Source organism: Papaver somniferum, unplaced genomic scaffold, assembly GCF_003573695.1.
Source record: "Papaver somniferum cultivar HN1 unplaced genomic scaffold, ASM357369v1 unplaced-scaffold_81, whole genome shotgun sequence".
Taxonomy (NCBI): Eukaryota; Viridiplantae; Streptophyta; class Magnoliopsida; order Ranunculales; family Papaveraceae; genus Papaver; species Papaver somniferum.
In genome coordinates, this window is record NW_020651082.1 from 3,048,685 (window position 1) to 3,070,860 (window position 22,176).

At 38.3% G+C, this 22,176-nt stretch overlaps 1 protein-coding gene across 1 annotated transcript; it reads right to left on the reverse strand.

Annotated features, from left to right (window-relative positions):
* Positions 1 to 1,805: 1,805 nt before the first annotated feature.
* On the reverse strand, positions 1,806 to 2,635 carry LOC113345173 (pathogenesis-related protein STH-2-like). Its single transcript, XM_026588990.1, has 2 exons — positions 2,351 to 2,635; positions 1,806 to 2,256 (listed from the first exon to the last, which is right to left on the reverse strand). The coding sequence occupies exons 1-2, from the start codon at positions 2,529 to 2,531 to the stop codon at positions 1,958 to 1,960; spliced, it is 480 nt and encodes a 159-aa protein (XP_026444775.1). The 5' UTR covers positions 2,532 to 2,635; the 3' UTR covers positions 1,806 to 1,957.
* Between the last annotated feature and the right edge of the window lie 19,541 nt (positions 2,636 to 22,176).

Consider the following 22,176-nt stretch of genomic DNA (forward strand, 5'->3'; position numbering starts at 1 on the left):
TCTGACATGGAGTCAGTCATGCTACCATTGCACCACAAGTTCAACATTGGAAGAAATTTACATGATTTAAACTACATGCATGATTTAACTACAAGCATGATTATAGTTATCGAAAGGAAACAACAGGAGTTCAAATGATCAACAACAATAGTTGATCCCATATAAAAATGGGTCAACAACAGGAGTTGATCCAATAAATGGGATCAACAACAGTAGTTGATCCAATAAAAAATTGGTTCAACAACAAGAGTTGATCCAATAAATGGGATCAACAACAACAATTGATCCCATAAAAACATATAAAAAAAATAATTGATCATCACCTGTAACTTCATAAACAGCAACAACTTCAAGACCAAGCTCTCCATCCGAAGCTAAACACAAATTCCAAACCATATGTAATCTTCTCAGCTCCTACAGCAACCATCAGAGTCCTTCTATAACCAGTCAACAACATTTTCTCAGCTTCTAATCCTGCAATTCCTCAACTCCTTCTTCTCTTTATTCACAGAAACAATGCAAACCCCATCACAATTTTGTACCCAGTTCAACTCGATCTCGAACAAGGATTCAAACCCCATTAAAACAACACCAACTGTGACCCAAAATCGAACAGATCCTTCATCTTCTTTGCTAATCTAACTCGCCCCCAATCTTAATTTCATCTCAAGAACCCTAATTTCAGGTTCCGGCTTTCAATCTCTCAGTTTAGATTTAACAGCAGCAGAACATGTTAACAAAATTGATATTTAAAAAAAAAAACATAACCGTAATAGATCTGTTGATAGCGGTGGCGAAGGTAACAGAGGTGGTGGTGCTGGTTGTTGTGGAGGCAGTCGAGATGTTGATGGTGGAGGAGAGATGGAGAAGATGGTGGTGGGAGCGATGCATTTTTTTTTCTCTGTTGTGAGAAGTGAAGAAGAACGAAGAGATCAGGCTAGATAAGCAATTATAATAATTAGGTTTTTAGAAAAAGTTTCAATTTTTTCATCAGGAATATTTGTAAAGAGGCTTAGGAGTATTTGTGAAGGCCCATCAAAAGGAGGGACAATAATTCAATTTCCACTAAACACAAACCACGTTTTCATGGAGTGGAAACCAATTGTCTTTCTAAAGAAATCTAAATTTCCAAGCCCATTTATACTTGAAGGCCCTCATCTAGCATATTAAGTTTTAGTACGTGTCGGTGTCGTGGTAGTTACTCTCTTTCGGAGAATTGAGGTTAAACTTTTGTTTTTGTGTCTAAAGAGAGAAGTAAAAGTGTAATTGTCCGACTAAAAGACAACGTCGGTCGACTTCGTTGTTTTCGTTTTCATTTGTTCCGTAAAAAAATATTAGATCCATGAAGCAACCGTCCCTAAATACAATACTATCCCCTTTTAAGGTCTCGCTCATAAATCTACCTAAAACTACAATAAGTATTCCCACTCCCACCTACTCACAAGTAAGCAAAAAACGATATAGTCATGAAAGTGAGAAAACCTTAACCTCTACTTTGTGGTCTACTTTCATCGCATACCTATATGATTGATGTAGTATTAATTGAATATGTCCTTTGGCAGTGGATTCGAGCCACAATTCCTATCTGAACCTGATGCTGATCCATGGAATAAAAATGCAAGATATATATATATATATATAGCACTCAGACGCCCGTTCCAGCCCTCCAGGCGCTACTGATCTAAATTTTTAACATAGTAACTCAGCAGTCTAGTCTTGAGATTAGATGAAGACTATGGGTAAGGGATATAGTTTGATAAGAACTGTTGCCATCAAGTGAGAATGAAAGAGAGGAGATGGAAACGTGAGAAATTAATAATACACTATCCGTTTTTATTATTATGTTTTAGGGAAGGCACATACATGTAACATGAACAAACACAGGCACACACACAAATTACACTTATTCACCAAATCCACTCTTTACTAAGAAAATCCAGACAGATCTGAACTCAAATTAAGCGTAAGCGTCAGGGTTTGCGACGAGGTAATCAGTAACAGCCTTGTACTTGGCCATGTATCCTCCGTGACCGGCCTTCAAATGTTCTTCATCAAGAACAGCATCTCCCTTTGGGTGAACGCAGCTCTTAATCTTACAGATACATCCTCCATCAGCTGCATCCTCGAATTTAACCTCGTTAGCAACGCATTCAACCTTGTCACCAAATGTGTCGGATTCAATCACGGTGTAGTTGCACGAGTAGTTTTCAGCGTCGCAGTGGTCCAACCTATGCTTCACAAACTTCACTGGATGTCCTGCATATAAGTTTCATAACGAATTGTTTAGTCACACAGATAGATATATATCTACGAAAGATGCAAGAATTAATCTACTGTGCTATTTACTCACCATCGACGAAGTTAACTTGGTTGACACTTCCGGGACTTCCATCACCGGAGATGAAATCGACGCTTTTTACGTTGGGCATAATCTTAGGGATCAAATTGTGGTCGTCACGGAACAAGGCATGGAACATCCTCTTAGCCGAAACTGGGCAGTGGAGTTCTTCAGTGAATGTGACAATACCCATGCTTGCACAAATCAAAAGTTTTGAAACTCGAAAATTATAGAAAATCTAGTGTATGTTTTTTCTTTCTTTCTCTTGGTTTTGGTTGATGTGCTTGTGAAGATGATAGATATATATGGGGGTATATATAGTTTCATTTTCAGGATTTTTGGTGATTTTAAATTTGGGAAATGGGATTCAAAAGTCTTTGTTTCGAAATAAAATATAGAGATTAGTTGCGTACTATAAAAATAACATTATTTGACAAAAATTGTCTCTTGGTCCATGGTTAGAGGAAGAAGAAATTCCGGTCATTCAACAATGGTGAACTCTGACTATAATATTGTTTTTGGCTGCATTTTTGTGTGGGATCACATTCTAGAAAGACTGACTAGGTCTTGGTCAGGGGGAGCCGAGCTTATAGGACTCTGGATCATGGTTTGTTATCTAGGTTATCTGATAGACGGTGAAATAATAAATGTAATGGAAATTACCTAATTGTTTTTTTGGAGTGGTACACGGTGACCTTATATTTCTTGGAAAATACTCATTTTTTAATAACAATGTAAATCTTTATGAGAGAAAGAATTCATTATCGTTTGGATTTTATAAGAAAACGTTGTCAGAATATCAACACCCTTCCGAGGGGCTAGGAAAATCCTTTTTCTTGCATCTACTGAATTAATAAATGTAAGGGAAACTACATTTTGTGAAAAAAATAATAAATTAAGTTTGCATGCAGTCCCTGCTCTGGAGAGAAATTACTTTCTTCCGCAAATCATACCCGACATTAACATTCTGTAGGTGTTCTGCCCCTATGACTGTCAGATCATCTTTTGCTGGTAACAGAGTTAGGCATACAACGTCATGACCACGATCTAACCAGATATTCCATCTTGTTAAAACAAAATCCAGACCACTTAAATAATAGCAACTGCAAGATGAAACTTAGCTTATATAAAGACAACTCTCTTTATTGATGTTTAGAAAATTTCTCAAAACTAAACACAAGCTCTAATCTTGCTCATATGATCAACCAAAACTTTGGTGATCATATATATATAGAACTATGAATTCCTTTTCCTAGTCCTATTACCTTATTACATGTCTTTCCTTTTCTTAGAACTAGATGACTTCTAATTCCCTTAGGATATTACATCAATTTCCTAATCTTGTCCTAACCAGCTTGTTAGTGACTTCTATGTTGAAGTTTAACCAACATTCTCCCCGTTAAGCTTCAACCTTGTGAATATCTTGTACTCCTATAATTGTCTCATTTCTTCAAACTTGATCCGAGCTAATGCCTTTGTCAATATATCTGCTTTCTGCTCAGTTCCTGGTATGTGTTCAACGTTAATGACCTCCTTCTCGATGCATTCTCGTATGAAATGATACCTTTTGTGAATGTGTTTCGTCTTCCCATGAAACACTGGATTTTTAGTGAGTGCAATTGCAGACTTATTATCAATCTTGATGAGAACTTTTTCAGGTTCTCTTCCTTTGATTTCACCCAACAGTTCTTGAAGCCATATTGATTGTTTAGCTGCTTCTGTTGCAGCCATAAACTCAGCTTCACAGGATGAGAGGGCTACAGTGTCTTGCTTCTGTGAACACCATGTAATAGGTGCTTCTCCTAGATAAAATATATGACCAGTTGTACCTTTTCCATCATCTTGGTCAATATTATGACTGCTGTCACTATACCCAACAATTCCTTTTGATCCTCCTCGACCATACTTCAATCCCAGCTGATTGTTCCTCTTAGATATCTCAATATCTGCTTTATTACATCACCATGAGACTTGCGTGGACTCTGCATATAACGGCTTGCTACTCCCACAGAGAAAGCCAAGTCTGGTCTTGTGTGTAACAAGTATCTAAGGCATCCAACATTTCTTCTATAACTCGTTGGATCAATCTCAGCTTCTTCTTGTGCCTTTGAAACTTTAAGTCCAAACTCCATTGGTATCTTAGTTGGATTACAAGTTTCAAGTCCTGCTTCTTTCAGAATTCTCCTTGCATAAGCTTCTTGTTTAATCTGAATCCCATCTACTCCTTGATGGACTTCTATGCCAAGGTAATAAGTGAGTTTTCCGAGGTCTGACATCTCAAACTTTGATGACATTTCTCTCTTGAACTCATTGATCACCTTAAGGGAGTTGCCAGTCAAAAATAGATCATCTACATAGACTGCAATCACAAGAAGCGTTCCCTTTTCTTCTTCTGTATACTGATGTTTCTTTAGAGCACTTAACAAATCTGATTTCTCTTAAGATTTGATCTAACTTTGTATTCCAGGCTCGAGGAGCTTGTCTTAGACCATATAGAGCTTTTGATAACTTATAAACCTTATGCTCTTGTCCTTTTACTTCAAAACCTTCTGGTTGTTCAACATACACATCTTCTCGCAATTCACCATGTAAGAATGTTGTCTTAACGTCTAAGTGGTGAATTTCCCATGAGTTTGATGCTTCTGCTATTAAGAGACGAATTGTCTCTAGTCTAGCAACTGGTGCGAAAACTTCATCAAAGTCTATGCCTGATTCTTGAACGTATCCCTTAGCTACAAGTCTTGCCTTATATTGTTGACAGTACCATCAGCATTCCGTTTTATTTTGAAGATCCACTTAAGACCAATCACTTTTACCCCACCTGGCTTATCAACTAGAAACCAAGTCTTGTTTCTGTTGATTGAAATAATTTCTTCTCTACATGCTTGTGTCCATTTAGTCGAGACCTTTGCTTCCTGAAAATTCCTTGGTTCATCATTAACAGAAAGTAGCATAATCTCACATTCTTCTGCAGCTTGAAGAACATAATCCTCCAGATACTGTGGCTTTTGTATCTGTCTTGTTGATTTTCGCAGTGGAATGGGTTGAGTTATTTCATCGATCTCTTCTTCTTCTTCTTCTTCTTTCTTCTACTTCTTCGTTATTCTCAGTGTTTTCATTTCTCTTCTTCTTCTTGATTAACATCATTGTTTCCATTGGTATTGATGATTATGGGTCCTTCGCCTTCATCAATTACTTGACCCCATCTCATGTGAAACATTCCTGGATCCCTACTTGGTCCATCATTAGTTTCTTTCCAGTTCCAGTTTGCTTTTTCATCGAATACCACATCTCGACTCACTATACTCTTTTCGTTGTTGGATTGAATAATCTGTAAGCTTTGGATCCAGGCTCAATTCCTAGATCACAAGAGTCTGAGATCGATCATCCAGTTTCTTAAGAGTTGCAGAATCAACTTTTGCGTATGCTTTGCAACCAAACACTCTTAAATGATCTATTGGTTTTCTCTTTCGCAAACTTTCATATGGAGTCATGTCTTTCAGAGCTTTCGTAGGTATCCTGTTTATTAGGTATGTGGAGTGTCGTACAGCTTCTCCCCATAGATAATTAGGTACCTGCATAGCCTTTAAAGAACTTCTTGTCATCTCCATTAGAGTCCTGTTTCTCCTCTCCACCACTCCGTTTTGTTGTGGTAGCCCTCGAACCATCTTGTTCTGAGACATAGTTTTTAAGGTTCTGAAACTTATGTGTCCTAACCTTGCGTGCCACTTCCATGTCTGATCTTCCAGTCTCATATTCAGACACAATGGCCTTCCAATCATGAGACTTATCTTGTAGAGTCTATTCTGTGAGCGTGAGACTCTAACTAAAAGTCTTCCACTTGGGTCATGAACTGTTAGATAATCTTGTCGCATTCTAACATCACATCCAACTTCTGTAGCTTGTCCTAAACTTAGAATGTTGCTTTGTAAGTTTGGGATGAAGTAGGTGTTTTTGACAAGCTTCTGTTCTCCGGTCTTGCTTTGAAATAGGATTGATCCTTTCCCTTCAATCTCTACATAAGAACCATCTCCAAATTTCACTTTTCCTTTGATTTTTTCATTGAGTTCAGAAAAGTAGTGTCTCTTACCAGTCATGTGATTGCTGGCTCCATTATCTAAATACCAGATTCTTTCTTCTCCATCATTTGATTCGTAGTTCTTTGGTATTAGTTTCCCTTCGTTTAAGAATACAACTTCGTGCATGAAAAGAGTTGTATCTGCTTCTATTGTTTCATTCTTGTTTGCTTCTTCCATCTTTTGTATTCTTTCAGGGCATACAGAGGAGAAGTGTCCTGGTTTATCACATCTGTAACAAATAATGTTTGATCTATCCTTCTTTTCTTTCCCTTGGTTTTGATCATTCTGACTTGTTGTTCTATCTAGTGAGTTAAACCTTCCTCCCCTTCCTCGGCCTATGTTTACTTTACCACCTCTTCCACGACCTCTTCCTCTTGTCGCAGAGTTTTGTTGGTAAGAGTTTGTGTACAAGAGTTTTCCTTGAGTTTCTCCATTGTTTTCTTCATCGAGGATTCTCTCTTCATATGATTTCAATCTTCCAATTATATCTTCATATCTAGTCTTCTTTAAATCTAAGACTTGTTCAAGAGAAGCTATGATATGAATATACTTGGATCTTGGTAAACTATTGAGAAACTTCTTTACCAGTTTATCTTCATCAATGGATTGTCCAAGTGACGCAGCTTTTGAGGCTATCTCTGATAGCTTTCCTGCAAATCTATCAATAGTATCAGTGTCTTTCATCTTCACTCTTTCAAATTCAGACATTAAGGTTTGCATACGGGCTTCTTTAACTCGATCAGCTCCGAGATTACGTGCCTTTATTGCATCCCAAATTTTCTTTGAAGTTTCCTGTTCACCAACTTGTAGAACAAGACATTCTGGTATTACTTGAAAGAGTAAACCTATAGCGATGTTGTTCTTATCTGCATCATCTGTTCCTGGTTCAATTGTATCCCACACCTTGTAGTTTTATATCAGTACCTTCATTCTCATGGCCCATACTGTGTAGTTTGTGGCGTTGAGAATTGGAACTTGTATTGATGGTGATGTGAACTGTTTTGCACCCACAATGGTGGTTTCGCTTTCCATGGCTCAGAAACAAGCTCTGATACCAATTAATATCAACTGCAAGATGAAACTTAGCTTATATAAAGACAACTCTCTTTATTGATGTTTAGAAAATCTCTCAAAACTAAACACAAGCTCTAATCTTGCTCATATGATCAACCACAACTTTGGTGATCATATATATATAGAACCATGAATTCCTTTTCCTAGTCCTATTACCTTATTACATGTCTTTCCTTTTCTTAGAACTAGATGACTTCTAATTCCCTTAGGATTACATCAATTTCCTAATCTTGTCCTAACCAGCTTGTTAGTGACTTCTATGTTGAAGTTAATCCAACATTAAATGGAGGGTTATTTCAGGCATACCAATTATGTCTGTTGTCGTCTGACTCGTATCAGTCTGGTAACAAAAGCCAAAAACATTCTCCTTTGGATCAAGCGTCAGTTCCAGTTCAATCTGTTTCTTCAATTCTGTAATCAATGGATCATATGCCGCTAGAATAAGATTGGTTTGCGACGAGTCATTTGACCACGCCTTTACTCCGCGTCACCCGGTTTAATTGTCCATGTGTTAGACCCAACGAGACTACACGTGAGGGGGCGTGTTGAGACTATTAGTCCCATATTGTCTGGGCAATTAAGATCCTGCGATTTATAATCCTATGGACCTCTCCACTCATTGTCAATTGGTTTTGAGTTGGATTCCCTTCTTCTAACAAATACCTAATATAATTGACTTGGAGCGTAGCACTAGTAGAGCCTTCCACCTTGCAATTTAGTGGCAGAGTACTGTGTGCATTCAGAGTTTATATCTCTTGGAAATTATATAATGAACTGAGCCGTGGAGAAACAAACAAAAACATTTTCTCCTGATGTTATGATGCGCGACTTATCTGAACTTGTAGATGTAGTTAACAAGTACAATGAAGATTCATAAACTGAAGAGTAATATCATATGGTTTCCAACTAATGACCAAAAGTATATTACGGAAAATAGTACATGTTCAAATCCGAAACAAGAGCTGGGGATTATGGATAATATATAAAACTTACTAAAGCAATATCATATGATTTGTCATTTAAAGAATCTTCAACAACCACTGAGTCCAGAAACTCGACTATCTAGACAAAACAAAGAGCACTAAATGTGAACTTCAGGCAGTTGTGGATTAAGATGTCAAAAGTATTTGACATGCTAAACCATCATTCTTGTCTACATCATTCAAGCGTATTTGAAGCCCACAATCACTCATAAACTGCAAATAATAAATTTGTCAGAGTCAAAAACATGCATCATAGAGACACTACAATAGACATATCAACTGGGTAACACTCTCAGAAAACGAAAACAAGGTAAAAAAATGGATAGGATTAATACGAACAGCGGTTGACCAGAAGTTAGGAATTTCTTGGATAATGTCACTCCTTTATTTATAGAGACGCCTTAGTATTTTGTTATCCCGCTTCTCCATTTCCTCCTCCCACAGCTTATCCTTATACTCTTCCTCCGTTTTCCGCGTACTGTAAAGTGTATTCTGTGTCATCTCTTTAACCTGTATGCATGACACACAAATAAACAGTAGTACCAGCAACGCTTTACACATTCCATCCTCACACAATGATGAATATGAGAACACAATTTTAGAAGCAAACTTTAAGAATATTACATGGTCAAGTGAACAATTGTATAAGCTCTCTTAACCCTATTAGGGTACTGGAGACAAGTATTTATATTAAGCGTATTGAACTCTTGGTTTAAAAGACACTTACATAGGACCAAATATACATGGACTATAACATATATGGACTATACATGGACTACTATTCTACACCCCCCTCAAGCTGTACGCGGTGGTAAACAACGTGAAAGCTTGCCATACAGAAAATGAAACCTTGTCGTAGAGAGACCCTTAGTAAACAAATCCGCAAGTTGATGTTCTGTTGCAATATAGCGAAGAAGTAAACGGCCTGAGGAGATACGTTCTCGTACAAAATGATAGTGAATTTGGATATGCTTCGAACGCGCATGTTGAATAGAATTGATAGCAAGATATGTAGCACTGATATTATCACAATATAGAGTTGATGGCTTTGTTAATGAAAAACCAAGATTATGCAACAAATATTGAATCCATGTGAGCTCAGCGGAAGTAGATGATAGTGCACGGTATTCAGCTTCAGTGCTACTAGTAGAAACAGTTGGTTGTTTCTGAGAACCCCAGGAAATAAGATTTTTACCCAAGAAAATGTAATGACCGGAAGTAGAGCGAGAGGTATCAGGGTCACCTCCCCAATCAGCATCATAAAAATCCGTAAGCTCTATAGGGTTGTTGCGCCAAAAAGAAATCCCATGACCAAGTGTCCCCCTAAGGTAACGAAGAATTCATTTAACAACCATAAAATGAGCTTGAGTTGGACGATGCATATACTGACTAACTTGATTAACTGCATAAGTGATGTCAGGGCGCGTCATATTTAGATACTGTAAACCTCCCACCAAACTTTGATATAGGGTAACATCAGAAAATAATGGAGCATCATTGGATGATAACTTAGAACGCGACGCCACTGGAGTAGAAACAGGTTTAGAATATGTAAGATCAACCCTTCTTAAAAGATCTAACGTGTATCGATTCTGATTTAACACAAGACCATCCTTAGTTCTCGTAGCTTCCAAACCAAGAAAATAGTGCAAGTCTCCCAAGTCAGTCATAGAGAATTATGTCTGAAGTTTAGGTAATAGAGAATTAATACCTGCAGTATTACTACCGGTAAGGATGATATCATCGACATAAAGTAATAGAATTATTGTTCCTTCACTGGATTGTTTAATAAACATAGAGTGATCTGAATGAGATGACTTGAATCCAATGGCAAGAAGAAAAGCAGCAAATCGATTGTACCACGCACGAGGAGCCTGTTTTAAACCGTATAGAGACTTGTGTAATAAACAGACATGATTAGGATATCTAGGATCAACAAACCCCTGAGGTTGTTCCATATAAACCTCCTGGTTGAGAGAACCATGCATAAGTGCATTCTTAACGTCAAATTGCTTAATCGTCCATGTATAAGTGATTGCAAGGCTGAGAACTAGACGAACAGTAACCGGATTCACAACGGGACTAAAAGTCTCATCAAAATCAATATCATATTGTTGAGAATACCCATTAGCAACCAAACGTGTTTTTCGTCGATCAAGAGAACCATCAGGTTTTTGCTTCACACGATTAACCCACTTAGAGCCAATAAAATTCATACATGGTCGTCGAGGAACAAGAGACCAAGTGAAATTACACAAGAGAGCATTGAATTCTTCAAGTATGGCTGCCCACCACTCTTTGAACTAAGAGGCAGTAGTAAAACAGGTTGGCTCAGAATAAAGAGATGCAAATTGAGCTGCAAAACACTGTAAGACAGGATATCGTGTAGTAAAACAACCTTCAAAACTCCTAGGTTGAATAGTATTATCCTTGAGACGTGTTACCATCGGATGAGCATTAGTAGGCAACTGAGGAGGCTCACGTACAGTTGGCAATTCAGCTGAAGATGTATGCGCAGTAGGAGAAGACTCTATAGAATGAGACTTTGATAATAATGTGGGAGGAGATATAGGTGATGACGAAGAAGAACTATCAGAGAAAGAGAGGCGTCGAGGAGATAAGGGCAGAGAATGAGCATTTGTTAGAGGAGAAAGTAACGGAGAAATGGAAGGAGTAGTTGCTGAAACTGTAGATAAAGTATGTGAGGGAGGAACGGAATGTTGTGGAACTGGATTCAGTGGAGATACAGTAACAGAATCAGTAGTTGTAGAACAAGAAGAGTAGGGTGAAGGTAACTGAGAAGTATGTGGTAAAGGATGCAAATGTGTGGATGTAATAGGATTTGACCAAGTGAGAAGAGTAGCAGTTGGTGGATTAGAGGAAAGAGTAGAAGGTGTAGCACCAACATCAGTAGGGTAAGGAAATATTGATTCATCAAAGATAACACGACGAGAAATATAAATCTTGTTGCTCTTAACTTCGAGGCATTTGTATCCCTTATGGTGATCACTATATCCAAAGAAAACACACGGTAGAGTTTTTTACTGCAATTTGTTACTTCGAAAATGATTCAAGAGTGGATAACAACGACACCCAAAAGCTTTCAAAAAATCATTATTAGGAAGACGATTGTGAACAACAAAATAGGGAGAATTATTAGATAAAACTGGAGTAGGGGGACGATTTATCAAATAAACAGCTGTGGCATAAAATTCAGCCCAAAAACTCTTAGGGAAGCCACTTTGAAGCATTAAAGCATGACATGTTTCAGTAATATGATGAATTTTACGTTCAGCAAGGCCATTTTTTTGAGGCGTGCTAGGACAAGAAGATTGGCTTAAAATACCGTGTTCAAATAAGTAAGATTTCAATGGATCAGCATATTCAGTACCACCATCAGTTTGGAGTACTCGCATGGTTGTAGAGAATTGTTTCTTTATCATGGCTTGGAAGTTGAGAAATCAACGAAAGACTTGTGTTTTATCAGATAGAAAATAAACCCAAGAGAAGCGGAAGCATTCATCAACAAACAGAAGAAAATAACGAAAACCACAATTAGAAAGAAAAGGCGCAGAACCTCATAAATCTGAGTGTATAACAGCTCCAATTTTATTGGAATAAGTATTTCTAGATGAAAATGGAATGCGGTGATGTTTAGCACCTACACAACTAGAGCATATAGACTTAGGAAAAGAAAGACTAGAATCAAACAATAAACGAAACTTGAGAGGATTAAAAATAGTATCATTGGGATGTCCTAAGCGCATATGCCACACAGAGGGACTAGTTCGAACACCAATAGTGGTAGCATAAAGTGATGAAACAGAAAACAAGCGAGAATCTGATGACGCACTGGGAAAAATAGCATACAGTCCAACTTCATTCTTGCCCTTGTACAGAAAATCTCCCATGAGTTGATCATGAATGCAAAAACCATCACGGTCAAAACGAAAAACACAATTAGAGTCACGAGTAAGTTGGCCAACAAAGATGAGATTTTTGGCAAGTGATGGAACATGTAATGTATTTTTCAATAACAATTTTGACGAAGGAGAGTGAAGAGTAATTTCACCAATTCCTGTGATAGGTAGTAGTTTACCATCACCAACGAGAACTTTATCATTACCATTATAGTCATAACGATTGGTCATTTGAGAGGAATCCGGCGTCATGTCTGCAGATGCGGTTGTATCAGCAAACCACTGGTTTTCATACGGCATTGGTTGAACTTGCAAAGATGAAAAGGCATGCGGGATATCAAGACTTGAAGTTTATGTAAGTCGATGACAGGCCTGAGCAGTATGGCCCTTCACATCGCACCACTGACAGATAACAACTACGTTTTGAGGTGGAGGACCAAGCACAGATCCCATGATGTTGTTGCGACCACCATTGTTCCAACCATTAGTATTGACATTGCCATTCCAACCAGTAATCCAATTGTTACGTGGTAGGACTTGAAAGAAGCCTACGACTATGTCTAACTGCAAGTGCACAGTGTCGATATGCAACACAGGGCAAGCACAGGTCGATCCTCAGGGACAAGGTGGGTGTAAAGCTGAAACTATGGTCTCACTTAAACTGATTTCAGAACAAGAAGTAACACAAGGGGGTTTTGTTTTCCGATACGGCTAGATGTTGGTTATGTAACACAAAATAGAAAACAAGAATGCATATTAAAGGGCACTAGGGCAGTCGAATCCACCACCTTATCTCGGCTAAGTCAGTTCAGTTTCAATAATGTTCTTGTCCCTTTTTATGGACACCGGACAAGATGCAAGTCTGCCGTTTATCCAGGGTCTCAATGGATGGATTAATATCAACTAAGCCAACTAACTAATCCCTAGTATTAGCTGTCTTCTCACAGTACAACTAATTACAGATCAATTTGATAACTTAGATAATTAAACCTTTCCTAGGATGGATATTCTAATCGCAATTAGGGTATCTTTCCAAAGCACTAACTGTCTTTTCAGGGCACAATTAGTCAAGGGATCAATAACAGACAAAGAAGCATGAATTGCAGCATATTCATCACAGAAGTATTCTAACTACAATGGATGCATGACATACACTGTGAAAGTAAAATGATGAAGAGCTCATATTATATTTATCCTAAACAAGTAAAGCACAACAAGAACAATATCAGAAACATGAATCAAACTTATCATTAAATTAATGGTTTCATTTCAACCCTAGCAAAAGTAATTAGAACATGATGAACACAATATACTACTACAGCTTGGTGCACCGTCTAATCCGTGCATACCCCCAACATTACACACACCATGTTCTATTTATAGTGCAGAATCCCCAAATTTCTAAACCCTAATTTTTGAAAACCTAAAATTTGATTTGGGGATTTTCAATTTGACGTACCCACTTGCGATTTCACCTCGACCCATACCTTCTTCTGTTCTTCCCACTTGTTCTGCTGCTTTTGCTGCTCTTCTTTGTGAACTGTGAACCCTAGCTCGAGTCGTCTCATCAACTCCACACCCTAGGTCAGTGGGATGTGAATTTGATGAAACACCTAGGCTAGGTAGAGAGATGGTGGAGTTGTCGGGTGGTTGTGGTGGTGGTGTGGTTCGAGGTCTGGTGGTGGCAGGAGATGGTGGTGGCGGAAGTTGCAGGTGATAGGGAAGAGAGGAATTTGGGGAGAAGAGGAGAAGAGGTCGATGAAGAATGGGTTAGGGGTTGTTTGGTTTGTGGTGTAGGTGTTTGGCGTTTGGGTGTTGAGAGGGAGTAGCGAACTTTGATGCACAGCGAGTAAAGAGCGTTGGATGATCCCATATAGATTGAATCGAACGGCTACGATGGAGAGGTATGCAGCGACCGTTGGATTATGAGATACAACAAAACTGACGGCTTCAGATGGAGTTAGGTATTATGTGTTTGACAGGAGCTTCAGATTTTGATGCACAATGATGAGGTGGTCGTTGGATGATGAGATGGATCCAATCTGACGGCTCTCATGGAAATGGGTATGGATAATGGAAATGGATTTGGGTAAGGGTTTTGGGCCTTGGGTATGCCAAGCCCATATCTTCTTTAAGAACAATTCTTCCTCTTCAAGCCCACTTTTAATTGATCGGGCTCTTGCAAACATCAATCTTCGCTGCCTTTCTGTGAGAGTCTTTGCCGTTTCTTTGCTCTTTTCGCTCCGTGAGTTAACCAGGCTTTATTTAGTACCTAAAAATGCAAAATTAATTGAGAAAAGTATTTATTCTTGAGAACAACGAAAACACAGAATATGGGATAAAATGGAGCGTTAGTGCACAAATGATGAGTTAAATGCCAATAAAAAGGTGCAAACATATACAATATTTGGCACTCATCAAATACCCCCAAACCTGAATTTTACTTGTCCTCAAGTAAAACAAAACTAAGGAAATCCTACCTATACCACTGTCGCTGGTCTCTCGATTGCATTTAACGAATGCAATAAGCCTTTTAAACCACTAAGTGTCCCTAGTGGACGAGTTGAAGTCTCGTGAAGGTTTGCTTAGAACGTACCTACAAAGTTCTAGGAAAAAATATAAGCTCAGATTCCATGAAATGTGACATGTGCAAGACAGTAGAAGCTCACAGCAAAATGGAGATGTCAATCTAGCTATCAAAGGCACAATCCTAGCACTGATAACAAATAAAGACACGTGATAAGAGTGTAAAGTGTATCTACACATGTGTAAACAAAGATCGGAAGTTATGACTACTAATCACCAAGAGATAGTTTTTTAGGCTAAGAACTGAGGTCGAAATCTAGCTAGTTGTCCGGCTTTACGAGAATTGTGAATGAGTTGGAGATATTTCACAATTACTCGCGTTATACATCAATGACATACACCCTTCCTTGCTTATTACAATAAAACAATAAAAGATGACTCTTTACATGACTCTTATTTACATTGACTACTCTCTTTTATTTTTGGAACAAGAGAGAACTATTGTCTTTACATGACACATATGGAATTGATAAACACTTGTTTGTTTGTTTTTTTTTTGATATTTTTCTGAATATATACATCATTTTTTTTTAACATGGTAACACTTTTGATACATATACAAAAGGAAACAAAAAATTATATGACTCTTATCAAGAGGTAGCACTTTTTGATGCACCCAGTTAAATTTGATGGTTGTTTTTCTTAACGTAACCTCCACCTTCTATCCCAACCAACCAAAGAACAAGCTAGTCAAGTCTCGTTCAGTATTCTAAAGTGATTGGCAACTAAAACTTCCGATAGAACACCTCAAGGTTGAGGCTATACATGTATTGGTAGATCGTGCGTGTGCAAATTTCTTATCACGATGTGAATTGTGCTAGAATCAGGGTGCCTAAATATCTAGACTAAGAATCCTTATGTTTACATACATGCACAAGAGTCAACATTTCAAGGTAAATGAGCTCCATTTTTATGTTTTTTTTCAAATTTTTTAATTTTTTTTTTTTTGATTTTTTTTTTTTTTCAAAAAGAAAGAGTTTTGTTTTCAATTATAGCATGTTATCAAAGTATCTACTTTTCACCCCCAAACCTAAACTAAACATTGTCCTCAATGTTTCAAAAGATAAACATGACACATACCATGAGAACGATGCTAAGTGAAGAAAAAGGAAAGAGATTACCGGATATTGGCGAAAGCAAGTTTTGAACTCCATTATTCAAGGAAAACCCAACAATAACTCATCTGAATTCACATTGGGTTAGCTTAATATATACAAGAAACATATGATTCCACTAAACATTACCTACCAGATTATATACAAACAATTCACTATATACATACAGTCTAAAGAGTTGAGGATCAACCCAAAAGACAAAGTGTTGAAACATAGACAGTTTCAAACAACTATAGTTGGATTGAAATGCGAGTGAGAGTGAAAAACCAAATGAGCTACCCCTAAACCTGGATTTTACACTAGATATACTATTGGATACAAAATCTCACAGTTTTGGGGGTTCATCATGCACAAGGTCTAACTCGAAATGGGCTTTGCTAGGGACGGACAAACATGCATATTCCAACTGTGGCTCCTTAAAGGTATTGTATTTAGATGCAAAATAGTCCAAGAGGACTTGGGAGGCACACAATTCCAGGCCTAGATTAGGTATTCTCATAAAAGTTGGTTTTACAATATTGTTACAAACCGAATCTAGGTTGGGTGGAAGGCTATCAGATTGTGACTTAAGTAGGAAGGTGACATCTAAGTTTCGCACATGCATGAGATCAAGAGTACCAATATTATCAGTCACATAAGCATTTTCTAAGTCATAATCAAGTTGTGTAGCATGCTTATCATCACAAAACAATTGCACAAGTCCAAATTCAGAATCATGGTTATCCGAAATATCCAAATCAGCATCAAAAGAAGCAATATATTGTGGCTTAAGTATGGAATCAGACACATCAACTATATTTCATGTATAGGATCATTAGTGTCAACAGAAGATTCAACATTACCTAAGTCATGCTCTTCACAGGATAACTGCACAATATCTAAATCAGTAGCCTCATCACATGTATATGGAATACTAGAAGAAACATCATTCATGAAGGTCGGTGTAGAAAAGCCTAATGTATTTGAACCCAAAGGTTCCATAACATTTTCAGCATAGACATGTTCTTCTAACATAACATCATCATCATCATCATCATCATCATCATCATCATCACAAATACATGAAAATCCTACTTTGTCAAAACCATTAGTATTTTTCGTCCATACATCTGCCTCTAAAATAGGTGAATATGGATTGACATTTTCAGCAATAGGGTATGAAACACTATATCCAGAATTAAGCTCATTGGGAAAATCAACATCTGACTCATGGTGATTACCCATATCATGTGGCATGGTCCTAGTTTCCCTATAGATTTCCCACTGATGGGTTTTCTCTGCAACTTCAGCTAGAAATGACCATGCATCGTCCACAGTTTTATCAATGAATTCACCATTACACATAGATTCAACCAAGGCTCGAGACTTAAAGTCTAGTCCCTCATAAAGAATGGCGACCAGTCTCCATTTCTCAAGGCCATGGTGAGGACACTCAAACAACAAATCATTAAACCGTTCAAAATAATGAAAAAGTGTCTCTCCATCTAACTGGACAAAACAATTAATACTTTGACGAATAGAGATGGTCCTATGATGGGGAAAGAACTTTTTGACAAATTGATTTGTGAGTTGGTCCCAAGTGGTGATTGATTGCGGTCTCAGACTGTAAAACCATGTTTTAGCCCTTTCCTTTAAAGAAAATGTAAACAAACGCAATTTCAAAGAGTCTTCAGACATATAGTCAGGTTGTATAGCCCGGACAATTTGTTTAAACTCTCTTACATGATTATAGGGATTCTCAGAATCGAACCCTCGAAATATAGGAAGTATTTGTATCATGCTTGCGTTTAGTTCAAATGGTCCATCAGTCTGGGGTAAGACGATACATGATAACTGACTTATTCTGTTAGAGTACATGTATTCATGGAGACTACGGGGTTTATTCACATACTCGCCCATTGTTTTCAGAAAAATTTGGTTTTGATGGGTTTTGAAAATTTTTAGATTTGTTGGGTTTTGAAAAGAAAATTTGGTTTGAATGTGGGAGAAATTTTTTTGTTATTGGGAGCAAATTTGGTTTTAAAATTGGGAGCAAGCCCACATTGGTGGGAGAATGCACAACCCACTAGAAGTTTGAAAAACAACCTACAACTGTGAATTTGGATGAAGTTTGAACAGGCCCAGTTGGTATTTTAACAGGTCCCAAAGCATAGCCCAGTAGTCTTCAGGAGGCCCAACAGGTTATTTGGAAAGTGAGGAGCCCAACATGAGTTTTTGAAATTGGAAAACTTGATAGATTTTCAAAGATTTTAAGCCCACTGTTCTCAAAGTTCCAAATTTGTTGTTTTGAGTACAAGGCCCAGTTAATGTTCAAAGTTATAAGCCCACAGTCCAATTAAAATTACAAGCCCAAAAGTCCAAAAACACAAGCCCACTGTTAGGTAAATAATATTACAAGCCCAGAAAAAAATATAAACCCAGCAGACAATAAAGAAGGCACAGTTGGGCTTTGCTAATGGGTTCAGGCTTACTTGTTTTTTGGAGGGAAGCCCAGTTGGGCTTTTTATCCCTTTTATTGTTGCACAAGCCCAGTTGGGGTTTGATCTTAATCTTTACAGCACAACCCAGCAACAAAACTAGATATCCCACTTCTTCTTAGCTCTTCCAACAGCAGCCCAGCAACAGCTTGTAACACCAAACCCAATAAACTGGGTTGTATTCTTTGGTTGTTGTAGCAACAACTCACAGTTCACAAGCTCCTGCTCCTTTCCATTTTCTCCCAGCCTTGGAAGCAGCAATGTTGCAGGCCTGTTCAGCAGCAACTCAACAGCAGCAAGAGCCACAACAGCACCAGCAGCAGCCGGGCTACACAACACTCACCAGCAGCAGCTGGCAGCAGTAACAAGCAGCAGCACAGCAGCACAAGCTTCTTCCTCAGCAGCACCACATGTACCTAGTGGCTCAAAGAAGCTTGTCAGAACCTTCACATATGGAAGTTCAGTTGTGTGTAGGAAAAAGAAACAAGCAAAATTACACTAAGATGCTTACAAAGCTACAGAAAACTACTACACTAAGATGCTTATCAGAAAAGTTACAGCTACTACGTGGGTTTAAGCTACATATGCTATGCAAGATATGCAAGTTACACTAAGATGCAGTTACACAGCAAGAACTAGCTCAGAAAAGCAATGAAGATGAACAAGCTAAGATGAACATGTTAATGCAAAACAATATGCAGACAAGTTAGTATGCAGAACAACAAAGATGATGCAAGTAAGATGAATATGCAAGAATCAGGAACAACACTTAGTTAAAAGATGCAATAATAGCACTAAGCTAAAAGATGCAAAGAACAAGACAGCAAGTGAGCTTACACTAAATGCACAACAAGTAAGAAGAACAACAAGTATGCTTACACTAAATGCACATCAAGTGAGCTAAATGCTTACAGAACTAAGTTATGCCAAGTGAGACTAAGATGCACAGCAAGATGCAGGAACTAAGATGCACAGAAACTAAGATACAGGGACTAAGATGCATAACAAAACTACACATCTATAACAGAAATTAGCCCAGAAAACAGTTAGGACAACAGTTCAACTACACAGCAGCCAAGTCCCCGGCAGCGGCGCCAAAAACTTGGTAGGACTTGAAAGAAGCCTACGACTATGTCTAACTGCAAGTGCACAGTGTCGATATGCAACACAGGGCAAGCACAGGTCGATCCTCAGGGACAAGGTGGGTGTAAAGCTGAAACTATGGTCTCACTTAAACTGATTTCAGAACAAGAAGTAACACAAATAGGGGGTTTTGTTTGCCGATACGGCTAGATGTTGGTTATGTAACACAAAATAGAAAACAAGAATGCATATTAAAGGGCACTAGGGCAGTCGAATCCACCACCTAATCTCAGATAAGTCAGTTCAGTTTCAATAATGTTCTTGTCCCTTTTTATGGACACCGGACAAGATGCAAGTCTGCCGTTTATCCAGGGTCTCAATGGATGGATTAATATCAACTAAGCCAACTAACTAATCCCTAGTATTAGCTGTCTTCTCACAGTACAACTAATCACAGATCAATTTGATAACTTAGATAATTAAACCTTTCCTAAGATGGATATTCTAATCACAGTTAGGGTATCTTTCCAAAGCACTAACTGTCTTTTCAGGGCACAATTAGTCAAGGGATCAATAACAGACAATGAAGCATGAATTGCAGCACATTCATCACAGAAGTATTCTAACTACAATGGATGCATGACATACACTGTGAAAGTAAAATGATGAAGAACTCAGATTATATTTATCCTAGACAAGTAAAGCACAACAAGAACAATATCAGAAACATGAATCAAACTTAGCAGTAAATTAATGGTTTCATCTCAACCCTAGCAAAAGTAATTAGAACATGATGAACACAATATACTACTACAGCTTGGTGCACCGGCTAATCCGGGCATACCCCCAACATTACACACACCATGTTCTATTTATAGTGCAGAATACCCAAATTTCTAAACCCTAATTTTTGAAAACCTAAAATTTGATTTGGGGATTTTCAATTTGACGTACCCACTTGCGATTTCACCTCGACCCATACCTTCTTCTGTTCTTCCCACTTGTTCTGCTGCTTTTGCTGCTCTTCTTTGTGAACTGTGAACCCTAGCTCGAGTCGTCTCATCAACTCCACACCCTAGGTCAGTGGGATGTGAATTTGATGAAACACCTAGGCTAGGTAGAGAGATGGTGGAGTTGTCGGGTGGTTGTGGTGGTGGTGTGGTTCGAGGTCTGGTGGTGGCAGTAATGGCAGGAGATGGTGGTGGCGGAAGTTGCAGGTGATAGGGAAGAGAGGAATTTGGGGAGAAGAGGAGAAGAGGTCGATGAAGAATGGGTTAGGGGATGTTTGGTTTGTGGTGTAGGTGTTTGGTGTTTGGGTGTTGAGCGGGAGTAGCGAACTTTGATGCACAACGAGTAAAGAGCGTTGGATGATCCCATATAGACTGAATCGAACGGCTACGATGGAGAGGTTTGTAGCGACCGTTGGATTATGAGATACAACAAAATTGACGGCTTCAGATGGAGTTAGGTACTATGTGTTTGACAGGAGCTTCGGATTTTGATGCACAATGATGAGGTGGTCGTTGGTTGATGAGATGGATCCAATCTGACGGCTCTCATCGAAATGGGTATGGATAATGGAAATGGATTTGGGTAAGGGTTTTGGGCCTTGGGTATGCCAAGCCCATATCTTCTTTAAGAACAATTCTTCCTCTTCAATCCCACTTTTAATTGATCCGGCTCTTGCAAACATCAATCTTCGCTGCCTTTCTGCAGGAGTCTTTGCCGTTTATTTGCTCTTTTCGCTCCGTGAGTTAACCAGGCTTTATTTAGTACCTAAAAATGCAAAATTAATTGAGAAAAGTATTTATTCTTGAAAACAACGAAAACACAGAATATGGGATTAAATGGAGCGTTAGTGCACAAATGATGAGTTAAATGCCAATAAAAAGGTGCAAATATATACAATATTTGGCACTCATCATTACGTCCACCAGAGTTATTGTAACCACCACGATAAGAGTTTGAGTAGTTACCATGACCAAAACCTCCTCCATGACCACGACCAGAAGTGTTGAAAGAACCACGACCACGACCATAGTTATTCGGTTGAGATGAGTTCTGTTGTTGTTGACTACCACGACCAGTAGGAGTACCAGCAAAGAAAGAAACTGGATTTTGAATGTCAGCAACATGGGATTGTAGATTTTGCAAATATTGAAGATGAGACTCATGATGTAGTAGTAAGGCATGAAGTTCAGTAAAGGTTGGAAGAGTAGTTCGAGTTATAACTGTGGTGTAAATATTATACCAATCAGCACCCAATCCACGTAGTGTTGTGGAAACTAGCTCAAGATCAGACACTGGTTGAAGGACGGCTGCCAAGGAATCAGATATTTCCTTAATCTTCAGAATATATTCATAGATGGAAGAGTTAACCTTTTGAATGGTTGATAAATTAGCTTTCAGTTGAAGAATACGTGCTGGGTTGATTGTGGCATAAGTAGAGCGAATATAGTTCCAAACTTCACGAGAGTTTCCACGTCTTGCACATTCAGACTTCATGGTTTCAGTGAGAGAG

What these genes read in the sequence shown, in the direction of transcription:
- LOC113345173 (XM_026588990.1), bottom strand. Translation starts at nt 2,531, where the DNA reads ATGGGTATTGTCACATTCACTGAAGAACTCCACTGCCCAGTTTCGGCT. An exon ending in CCAAGTTAACTTCGTCGATG is followed by an intron (nt 2,257 to 2,350) that starts GTGAGTAAATAG and finishes ACTTATATGCAG; the next exon opens with GACATCCAGTGAAGTTTGTG.